Source organism: Charadrius vociferus, unplaced genomic scaffold, assembly GCF_000708025.1.
Source record: "Charadrius vociferus isolate BGI_N301 unplaced genomic scaffold, ASM70802v2 scaffold610, whole genome shotgun sequence".
In the NCBI taxonomy this organism is placed as follows: Eukaryota; Metazoa; Chordata; class Aves; order Charadriiformes; family Charadriidae; genus Charadrius; species Charadrius vociferus.
Window position 1 is genome coordinate 862,335 of NW_009646437.1, and position 11,720 is coordinate 874,054.

Below are 11,720 nucleotides of genomic sequence, written 5' to 3' on the forward strand. Positions count from 1 at the left end.
GTGGCCCAGCAGCGTGGAGGGGTTTGTTATGCTCCTGAGGGGGTGCTGCTCCTCTGATATAAGCAGAGGTCCTTCTTGGTTGCCACAGTGCACGAGTAAAGAAGTTTCAGGCAAAAGAGACACAGGAGAAAACTTTAAGTTCACAGACATCTCTTTGCATTTTATTCTGCATTAGGGCTCAGCTATTGATGCCTTGCAGCTGCAACAGCTCCTTAATGAAGTGATCCTGCAAGGTAAACCTTTTACAACCCGGCTAATGTCTTTGGTGCTTCCCTATCCTTAGTTTAGTGTAAATTAGACAGAAGATTTAGTGGTGTCCTAATGGTCCTCAAAAAATCCTCAGTGTGGCTTACTGCACGGTTGGATCTTGAAGAATGGGAAGTGCCTTCGCCAGGGTTCCTTTACATGCACAACAGTTTGGTTTTATTTTTAAAAGAAAAGTAATATTCACATGAAGAAAGCAATGCAACCCAGACCAGCTGCTAACAGACGCTTTAGTGCACGGCTGTCAGCAAAGCTGTGCTTTGGCTTGATGGCCAAATTTCACCCTCCCTTCCCCCTCACAATTCTGCCAAGGGATAGTCTCTGCTTTGCAGACCTACCCTACCCCACGCTGCCCTTCTCCTGGGTGTCCCTGAAGCCCCCATGAGCACCCCTTCCTGCTCTGTGCCCCACCAATTGCAGCAGGAACTCAGTCCCGGGCTGGGCTGCACCAGTGAGCACCCCAGGGAGCTGTGCCTCCCAGTCTCCTCGCTGCCACCCAATATCTTCCAGTTCAGCCCTGGCCTGCATCACTCCTCTGCAGAGGCGTCAGGCTGGCTTTCATCATTTCCCAGCCTTCCTAAGCTGCCCGCTTTGAAAATAGCATGAGATAGGGGCACAGATGGAGGTCTTGAACCAACTCAGTCATGCACAAGGCTCAAAGTGCTCTTAGGACTGGCTAATTCAGCGTAAATGGCCTTTCTTGTCGCTGTCATTTCCCTTATCCTTATTTCAAGAGGGAAGACTTTCCATCGGGGCAGGTAGGTGGGCAGAGGCTGTGCAGAGTCCAAACAGGGCACCTGTCCTTGGGGAAGGGAGCAGTAGAGATCTGAGACACATCAGACTCCCTCGAAATGGACCTCTGCCTGGCACATAGCCATTGCTGCTGTTTGAGAACCTGAGCCAGATCTGGGGCTCTTTAGTTATGCGAGCCTTCAGACTGGTGTCCTCCTTCCCTCCAAATAGTGACCCGATGCCTCTGTCATTCTCCTTGCTCTTGTTAATTCCTTCTGTTTTGTCAATCCTTGCAGATGAAATGACCAGCCTGGGAGGAAGATTCAGCTTCGATTCGTGCAGAGGCATTTTAGCTCTGATGGATGTATCCTTTCAGCAGAAGCAATAAACTTCCCTGGTGCTGCCCATCCTTGCCTTGAGTTATGGCTGAGCTGAGCATCCCAGTGTGAGAACCTGCAAGTAAATATTAGCCACAGTCCTCAATAAATAACTGTCCCAGAGTCTATGCAGGACATTGCCATGCGTGCCCTGGCTCTGGTGTCTCTGCTGAAAGGTGAGGGTCAACCTTCTGCTACCAGCTAACTCTTTGCTCTCATTTTCCCTTCTGCAGGGCTCAGGGCTTGGCTAAGCTTCACCCTTGGGCACACGTCCCAGGCAGAGTCCAAGGCAAGGAGGCAGCACACAGTTCAGGCATAGCTCGGCTCTCCCGTCACCGCTGCAACTACGTTGGCCTGTGATGGCAGCTCGAGCAGGCTGCTAGCACTGCCAGCAAAGCTGATGTAAGGGGGAGAAGCACTGTCACCACCTAATCACAGGCACTTGCCTGGCAGACCATCCATCCTTTCCAGTGTACCTTCCCTACTTAGATGGATCATGCAGTCTTTTTACTGTTAACAAGGCAGAACTGGAAATACAGTGCTGGCCGTTGTAGAACAAGAGGGCTCCTTGATGAAAACATAAATTCTCCCCTGTGTATTCCCCGCCTTGCTTGCTCTCAGATCTTTTCTTCCATGCCTCGAGATAACTTTGAGACATCTTCAGACTGTTTTAAACTGCCAGGGAATGAAAAAAAAAAAAAGACCAGAAGTCCCTCTCATTTTGGCTTTCTGTACCTAGCCAGTGAAAGAGACTTTCCCCTTTCCAAAGCTCCTCCTGGGGTAAGTGGGTGCTGTGAATGTGTGGCACATGCAAAGAACTGACAAAGCCACTGCTCTGCCTTAATTTGTGATGGATTTTTCATTCTCTGGGCTGCATACAACCCATGTACAGTGTGATCAATCCTGGTCTGCAAAGACAGGATCAGCTTTTTTCACTCAGGTTTCATGGCAGTGGCACTTGTCTGCTCATATTTCACCAGTGATGAGTTTGGCTTTCACGGAGTTTTCACTATCTCAGTTGCATTAGATGAGGTGCTGCATGTCTGCCTTGGACTCCTAGATGATGTACGGAAGTGAGCAGGTCCACTGACATAGTCATTTGAGTACCCCTGGGGGATGTCTGTTGACACTCCTGGGCTCCTGTGGCTCAGAGGAAAGTGTTTTCTTGCCTGCAGCGTATGTATGGCTCAAAGGCTGCTGCTGTCTTGTGATGGCAGGCAGCAGGATCAGCTCCTTGTGCTCTTGACTCCTTCAGTGCCCGTTCCTCCAGGAGGATCCAGCCAGAGCTAATACTGTGCTGCCTCAGGTACAGATGCAAGTCAATGTGCACACGTGGCCTGGAGCATGGGGTCATGTTCTTCCACAGGGGCCTCTGTGCTCAGTGGCTAAGTGTCAACTGAAGCAGTCGCTGCAGGTTCCCTTGTGGTTAAAGGCACTATATAAATAGAAACCTTTTGTTGTTTGTGAGCACAGGTATGAGCAGCTGTACAATGTGCCAAAGAAGGTGAATTTAACTCTAAGCATAATTGAGAGCAGAAAAGCTTTCTCAACACCAGGTAATAGACAGAAGAGACTATCTTATGTCTGTCTTTATGTGAAGGCAGCATCCTCGGGAATGAAGACAGCCAGGTTTAGCTCTCATTAACTGTTCAATTCTTAACTGAATGCACAGCTCAACTCGAACGGACAACTCACGCTGCAGGAGTTCGGGAGCCTCTGGCGAAGTCTCACTAAGTACATGGTACACGAGGGCTGCTTTCTCTTCTCTGCCGATACTGTACACTTGGGCTTTTCATCAGCAGGGGACATATGCTCTGTGATTTCAAAACACTGGGGGGAAAAAACGTTGCAAAGGTTGCTCGCTTAGTGGGTCAGATATCCATCGTCTCATGCAAAGGTTGAGAGCTCAGGAAGCAGTGCTGTCTGTAAAGTGCTCCAAATAAGCAGCAGAAGCTTTTCTGGTGCAGGGAATATTGAGGTAAAAGGGGGAAAAGGTAGGAAGGACAATTAGGCTCAGAATTTGATGGAAATCTCTGTTTGTGTGTCACCGCTGGCAATTTTTTTAAAAGCTTTCTAAGCTGAAATGAGTTCTTGAAAAGTCATCTGAAAAATGTCACTTCCTCGTTGCTGCAGTTTGTAGTGGAAATGTATAGGATCTAATCAAATTTTATCTGGGAGAAATGTCTTTGCTCCAGGATAAGCATTAGGTCTGGAAGCAATGAGGACAGTAGCTTGGTAATTACGATCCCACCTAAATTCAGGCAGCTTCTTTGTGTCAGGTCCCTCTCCCTTCAGTCTTGCTGCAGGATGGGAAGATTTTCTGAAGCCTCAGAGTTGGGTGGGGTCTAATTTGTTTCATCCCTCTTGAGATGGTCTGAGGCCACCTAGGACATGGGGTGCCAGTTCCCCATCTAGCAATGGTGCTCTTCCCACCCACTGGCAGCACCTCAGGTGTGGCTTGTGGGGTTTCAACAGTATGTTGGGAAAGACAACCCCACAGCATTCTGGGACTCAGGGACTCCTAGCTTTTTTCGTGTGTCAATGTCTTTTTATCAGTGGAGGTGTAAGTATTCCCATTGCTGCCTGCACACATAAACCAGGGAGAGGGACCAAAAAAGCTTCCACCCATCCAAAACTGTGGGATTTCTTATGCCGTAACACATTGACCTAGCCTTCTGGAAATGGGTCTCCCTTGTCATGGTCATCCCATCTCATCTGTTGAACTTCCTTGTAGCATGTTTATTAAGGAAGTAAAGGTTCCTACACAATTGGATGTAATAGTAAATTTGGGGAATATTGATATGAGCTTGAAATCTACCTTTACACTGTTTTTCAGGATATCTTCAGCAAGGCGGACAGAAATCATTCTGGATTTCTTGATGTGTCTGAACTGAAGAGTGCGATACAGACAGCAGGTATGTCCATAAGTGTGTCCCTTACGGCTGTCTTGTCCCTGTGGCTGTGAGGGAAAGAATGAAAAAGAGAGAGGAAAGAAAAAAGAGCTTCAGGGAGAAAGCAGTTTGGATTTCCCAGAGGTGCCAGTTGGATCACAGCTCTGCTCAGAAGTCTGCATTGTTTTAGGGCATTGAGACAGAAAGCTCATTTCCAGGAGAAACCCTTTGCACTGCAGTTGGGGAGCCAGCAGAAAGATGCAGAGATGCACAGCACTGGCTAGAGCCTGCAGACTGGTCTATCCATAGTGTCTCTAGGTCATGGACAAAACAGAGGAGATGAGCAGTCGGTGCTTGCACTTACCCCAGTTCCTGCAGTTTCTCTGCAGGGCAGTGACTAGTCTATAAGGGAAAGCCACAGTGACAGACATTTATTTAGTTTGCACTGACCTCTGTTGGCTACACGAATGCTGAAACTTGCAGTGAGTGCATGGGACGGGCCCCTTCATGTGAGTGGAGCATTTTAGCCGGGTCATCTCTCCAGAGACTTTGTGCATGAAATACAGTTCTAAGGCAACCATCCCTTTATAATTGTACAGTAGGGAAGCTCCCATTTAGCTACCTGGAGGTTGGAGTGGTGGTGTCCCCAGGAGAAACCTGGTGCTGAAGTGCTATCTGTGGAGCCCTCAGCTCAGGGGATGTACGTATAAATTTCTCATTGCTGAGAGGTGGGCAAAGCGTTAGCATCTGCCTGAGGAGCGCAGCACTAACGTGCCAAATGCCAAAGCAGAAGCTGCCAGGTCCATTCTGTGAGAAAGGCGCTAAAGTGTAAAACTGGGAGGAAAACTGTATATTGAGAAGTCCTGGCAGCCAAAACAGTGCAGCTATTTGAAGGGATAAAAAGGCACTATTAAATGGCAAATTCAATATATGTGTGGCTATAAGCATTTCGAAGCAGGGGAAAAAAGAAAGTTATAAGCTTGTTCTTGCCGCTTTCTGAGCCAGACAGTTGCATTTGAATTTGGTTTTTCATTAGGATGATTCCCACCCTGCCTTTTAAGCAGGAAGGAGTGGACAGCCCCAGAAAGAATTTGGCAGGTTGATGCTACCTCTGGGAAGGGCACTAATATACCTAAATACAGTTCCTAGCCAGCTGTTCCCTGAAGCGTTCAGTGCAAAACACTCACGTGTGTGCGCTCTTAATTTGCACTGTTGTCCTATGCGCTTCACAGTGTAATAATGATGGGCCAAATTTTCTGCCAGAGTAAAGCAGGCTAGCTGCACTAACAGCAGCGCTACCCTGAAAAGCAGGAGCATTGGCCTGGGGTATATACAAACACCTCACAGGCAATATTAAATGCACCAAAATAATTAAAAAAAAAATAGGGAAACATAAGGTCTGTATTTTAAAGTCTAACTAAAACCAGAGGGAAGAATCCAGCAGACAAAAGGTGTGGGGAGTAACATTACAAATAAATAACAGCAGGTAATTGAAACACCTTGGGAACAGAGAGGACTGACACTCCAGTCTTGTTGATGAGATTAATTGAGAGACGGTGCCAGGTGAGCAGATTTCAGAGTAGGTATATCCCACACTGACCGTGCAAAATTGTTGGTGTTTCACTAGTATAAGACATGATTATATTATCTTGTAAACAGCACTGCAATGCTTGCTGCAATCTGCTCTCTGTAGAGAGCTTGACTGAATTCCCACTGCCTTCAAAAGGTTAAAAATTAGGTAGGATTTATTGCTCACTACTATAGTGGTTCTCAGCTGTGGTTTAAAACCGGAATCAAAGACAAAATGCGATTAATTAGATTTTTTTAAATTGCTAACTTCTCCTCCTAGGAAAAAAAAAATCTAAAATCTGGTTTATCTTAATTTGAAATGTATTTTAAGCCCAAATGTATTTCCATTATTTAAATGTTCAGCATTTTCTGTCTGCTTCCTGCTGGAGAACTTCTCCAGCTAGGCTCGTGCAACCAGAGTTTGTTGACATACTAACCCGCCTCCATTGGCTGTATTTCCCTGGACACAAGTGCAGAAAAAACATTTCCTTCTTTTCTGCTTATTCAACTAATTTAGCTCCATGATGAGTTCATTTAAACCAGAAAAGTTTAGAGCTGGTTGAAAAAGCAGGAGAGCTACTTCTCTTCCAGCTGAGCCACTAAAATCTAGGAGTGAGGAAATTAGACTTTTCTGAAGTCTCAGAGAATGCATTAAAGTAAAGATATCAGTCCAGCTCTCTGCAGAAAATTTCTCTTTTGTTTAGCAAATCCGCTTTTAGTGCAAAATATATTTAAATCATTTCTCTTATGTAGCCAGCACACTTAGGGTAGTTTTATTTAACTAATAAAAGAATCATTCTAAAAGGCAATTTTTGTTCATTCAATTGAATACCAATTTCCATCCAAACAGACTGTGACACAAATACTGAATAATCAGCTAATAAAAAAGAAATGCACCCTTCACCATTTTCTAATAGAAGAGAAAATGTAAAAATTAAGAATCCCAGGCATGCTATACTGCATAACAACATGAGCGTGCGGTGTCTCCCTGTTTAGCAGAAAGTGACAGTGGTATTGTAAATGCTATGCTCAGACTTTAACAGTTATGAGCCAAAGAAAATCACTCTTTCTTATAGAAAATAAAAGCTAAAAAGGCAAAGCAAGATAACGCTTGATTATTTAGCTCAATGTTTCCTGCTTGCTGACCTAAGCCGCAATTTGAGTGACTAGAAGGGCTTTGATTTTCCATCACCCTACCCGACTCTTATGCACAAACCTGGGGGAAGGAAAACCACTGTCCAGGGATGCAGAGACCTGGCATGACAGGGTGGGGGGCTGAGGGAGGGCCCCAGCTTCTTTGCAGGGTGCAGAAGGCCACCGAAGCCGGTCCGTCATCCCACAGTGTGTCCCCAGTGCTGTCGTTCCTCTTCCCTCCACAGGTCTGGCCGTCAACGAGCAGCTCCTGCGCCTGATGGCCCTGCGGTATGGGGATGCTGCCAGAAGAATCGGTTTCTCTGACTTCGTGTGCTGCATGCTGCGTCTTGAAACCATGACCCGTGAGTCCCAGCACTGGGGCATGGGGTCAGGCAGGGGATGTGGCAGCAGGGGAGCTTGCAAAGCCAGACTGAGGGCAGTGGCAGAAAGCAAGGGACATGCTGCTAGAGATGATACTTGTCTAACAGCATAGCTTGGAAATAACAAAACTGTCCAAAGTCCAGGCACGGGGCAGGCATTTCTTTGGGCAGCCTGTTTGCCAGAAGCCAGATTTGCCTCCTGCACACAGGAGCAACTGGCTGGTAGAGAGCGGTTTAGTGCTGGGAGAAAGCAGCCGCTGGGAATACAGGGATGTCCTCGCTGAAAGGGGCCAGAAGAAGGTCAGCCCTTTGTTGTTCTGTCAGAGCACCTTTGGCTGCAGCCGCACCATGCTGCCCTGTCTTTTTCCCTGCTGAGGAGCGACGGTAATGTATATCCAGAGCTTCTTCAGCTGCCAATCTTTTTTTGCTGCATGAATTTATCCTGGCCTCTGCAGGCTTGTCCTTAGAGCCCCTATGCACTAAGACACGTTTTCTAAAAACAAGATGTGTCCTTGTGCTGGTGCCCTTCCATGCAAGCTTGAGCATCCTGGTCCACAGCAGAGCTTCCTCCAGGCTGGTGTGGAGCATTGCCGGTACCACCGAGGAGAGACTGCATGCATTTATGGCCCCTGAGGAGGAAAGAAGCAACTCATCTCAAGTGGAAGGCTTTCTCTTTTGGTTATTTGGAGAAGTCTGAACCACAACAAGACAAGTGGGGGGTTTTTTTTGGTTTTTTTTGGGTTTTTTGGTTTTTTTTACTGGAGAGATATTCCCACCAACTTCAGTGAAGTTCTCTCAGTTTTTTGGTAAGAATAAGGTCTGAGATCCTCCTCAATGGATAAACAAACCCATGCCCTGTGTTGTATCCAGCTATTGCCTGGCAGTTGTGAGGAGGCAGTGCCTGTAAATAAGCCTTTGCCTGAAAGTAAATGGAATTCTGTTTTACAAAAGCGTAATTTTTACTATTATAAGTATTTTGACTGGAAGTAATTGGTAGTTAAACAAACCCAGCAACTGTGACCCATGTGCTAGAACATTACTACAGCGATTTAGTTCATCTTCAGAATGAGCTGGGTTTCAACAGTAGATGGAAATGAGTGTTATTTTTCTTTGCCTGTGTGTTTTTACCACTGATGTTTTATGGGCCAATAGTGGTCAGCAGATCCGCCCAGATGACACTGCCTAAAATCGCATTTCAAGGGAGTACAGCAGAAGCAGCTCAGAAAGTCAAAGTGTGTCATGATTTTAATGCTTTCCGTAAAAAACAGACAACTTGTAAACACCCATTTTTTGTGATTATACATGTCACTTGCTGTAGATGAAAATTCTTATGCCTATATTTGTACCATGGCTTTTTTTTTCATCTTAAAAAAGATCCTCTTACATTTTAAGTGCCAGTGTAAAGACAGCTCCTTTACATCCACATGGAAAGGAATCTCTAGAAGTTTCATTGCTGTCTCTAATGAGTATCTTAAAATGCTCTCAAGTCTTTCAGTTATCACTTTACAGCGGGTTTAATGTGGAATACATTTCTCAAACTTTTCAAATAATTGTGAATAAGATTTTTACAGGAGAAGATAAGGGTGCCAAGTGGGAATGAGAGGCAGTCCACCTTTATGATGATGTGAATGCAGCAGGGAAGATAAAATCTGTCCCATTAAATCATTACTCATCCTTTCAAGATAGCCAGAGATGAGACCCAACCCAAAAGCAGCAGCTTCTTTGCAAACTCTATTTAACTGGAGTTAATGAAGCAGTAAAAGGGCACTTACCTCTGCCCAGAGGAGGTAACTTCAGCGCTGCCATTTGTTCCTAGAAAGATTGCTGGGCGCAAGCCCAGCCCTGCAAATCCAGTCTTGTCAAGAGGGTGCAACATGGGGATTTTCTTGATCTATGCCTTGCTTAGGAGCACTATAGGCTGGATGTGCTTCATTGTGTTAGTTTTCCTCTCTTCTCTGCTTCTTCTCTGCTCTGGATCATATAGGTAGCTCTGATTGTCTTCTAAGGGGCAGATGAGCAAAGGGTCCTTGTCCTCTCCCAGCAGCCTTGCACCTTCGTATAAAGCTGGGCAGATTTCGAAACATTTGTGATCTTACAGTCCCTTTTCCATTCAGGGTGGGAAACAGACTCCTGGAGAGATGTGTCATTCAAGGACAGACAGACTTAAATTTGTTTCAACTTTTTCATTACTGTTTATAACAGTACATTTCTAGGAGAAAAGTAATTTCAAAATAAATAAAAAGAACTCAAAATACTGCATTTTGGCTTTATCCAAACACTTGGGTTTGAACATTTGTCCTAGACAAACTGCAATATAAATGTGCACATAGAATATCAATATTTGAATGGATTGAAATTTTCTGATGGCAAAGTGTTCTGTCAGAAAACTTTCAGCAATGCTAATTTCAAACTCTAGCTGAATAACAGCAGCATCTGCATTTATATTCCCCAGAAAAGGCTTGCAAGGCATACTAATGACTTCAAGACAATCTCTTTCTTTAGGGCATACTGTGATTGCTCACTGCCAGGGAGGATGGAAAAGGACCAACAGAAAGTTTCCCTGTAGGAAGATGTGTTTCATTAGTTCACTGTTCCGTCACTCTTCAGGTGGGAGCTACTATTGAAACAAATTAGGAGAGTAGACGAAAGCAGTCACTTTGAGCTCTCCCTGTTCCTACACTTCTGCCAAATTCTGGGCCTGCAATTGGTGTGCCTTCTCAGGCTGTGATCCAAGGGACAAGGCTGAAGGGGTACTCAGCACAGAGATGAGATGCAGCGAGGCGGGACAGTGTGTGTGGACATCTGAGCCAGGCAGAGCATCCCGGCACAGGGATCGCAGCTCTGCTCCTCAGCTGCCACAGCCTTATGTCTGTGTTGCATTCTTGCTTCCTCCTCATGAAATACAATTTTCTTTGTTCTACCCCTAGATGCATTTCAAAACTTAGCAGAAGGTGGATCACAAATTTTGATGACGGAAATGGAGGTGAGGATGCTCCTTCCTTCTCTTCTCTCCAGGTCCAAAGGGGGACCAACGAGAATGTTAGCAGGAGGGTGAAGTTAAAGATGATGTGTAATGTATATTGCTAGGGATTTTGCTTCTGACACCGGCATTGGTGAGGGTTGCACCTGGGTTGATGTGAGTAATGGGTGGGAGAGATTTCCCTGGGGTTCCCTGGCCCCTGTCACGCAACCTCGCTGGGGTGAGCATAGCTCTGTGGTGGCCATCCACATCCAAAGTACAGAGTCTTCCCTCACTGATGCCAGCCTATCATCGCTCAAAGTGACTCTGAGGAAGTGACCAAAAAAACCAAATCCTTATTGCCCCATCTGTTAATTCTGAATTGTGAAACATCTTGGTTTTAAGAAAGAAATAGCAGACAAATGCTTACTGCTACTGTTTGTCTTAAAAGCACAGCCTGAAGGATAGCTAGCTGAATGGGGATACATCAAGCTTTTTATCAGCTAATCTGAAGCAAAAATCCTGCTGTGCTCCACAGCGATATGCCCGAGTGCTGCATTTATCAGTCTGGCGACTGTTATTTGACAATACAGTGTTTAAAAAGGTTTTTTTAAAAAACCTTTTACAATCTTGCCGGCTCCTGTTTACACTCTGCGGTTAGTTCAGTGGCTCATAGTTCATTAAATCTTTGTTGCACCAAGAGCTGAGCAGAGTTTCCAAGCAAAGGCCCTGAACCTGTTTTACAGGGTAGTCTGCAGGATAACCAAATTCCCAAAGCCTGCCATCCTTACCACTCCCAATCATGCAGGCGCCATCCTTTCCCAGCAATTGCTCCTGCTGCAGCTGCTGCAATAATTTATCATGGAAAGTAACATATGGGCAGTGTTTGTAGGTCTGAATTGTAATAAGGGAAAATGGTCGTTCCAAAATCCCTAAACTGTCCTGTGCAGGACGAAAGAACCGTAGTCAGTGGGTGACAGCCTGGGGGCACTGAGACACAGCTGAAGACTTAGTGTAACATCACTATCTAAATGCACTTTTTCTTCTCCTTTTTCCAGTGGCTGACTCTTGTCATGTACACCTAAAGAGATGTCAGAGCTTAATGTAGCTGGTAAGTAATCTCCTTAGTACTATACATACTGAGAAGAAAGGGGTGGGTGTCCTTACAGTGGCCACAGTGAATATGGATGAGGGCCTTACAGAAGCCCTACCCTGGGGTTATGGTGGGTTTTGAGACAAAGGGAAAGGTGAGGGCTGCAGCGTGAGCGGGTCTGGCCAGGGGCTGCAAAGGGAATTGGGCTTTGAGTAATTTTTTCTGGGGAATTGCTGATGGCCTTATCAGTTGCTCAGACTGCTGATGACTCAGCCACTTGTCCCCTGTTCCCACCTGAGGTAATACACTTTCAGTAGATCA

At 45.6% G+C, this 11,720-nt stretch overlaps 1 protein-coding gene across 1 annotated transcript in view; it reads left to right on the forward strand.

Moving 5' to 3' along the window:
* Positions 1 to 11,391, forward strand: part of CAPN13 (calpain 13) — a 43,643-nt gene extending 32,252 nt beyond the window's left edge. Inside the window, exons 14-20 of the mRNA XM_009881969.1 lie at positions 176 to 233; positions 1,293 to 1,360; positions 3,046 to 3,114; positions 4,210 to 4,288; positions 7,213 to 7,329; positions 10,275 to 10,330; positions 11,365 to 11,391. Coding sequence (XP_009880271.1) covers positions 176 to 233; positions 1,293 to 1,360; positions 3,046 to 3,114; positions 4,210 to 4,288; positions 7,213 to 7,329; positions 10,275 to 10,330; positions 11,365 to 11,391 — 474 coding nt within the window. The remainder of the gene's footprint in view (positions 1 to 175; positions 234 to 1,292; positions 1,361 to 3,045; positions 3,115 to 4,209; positions 4,289 to 7,212; positions 7,330 to 10,274; positions 10,331 to 11,364) is intronic.
* Positions 11,392 to 11,720: the final 329 nt, after the last annotated feature.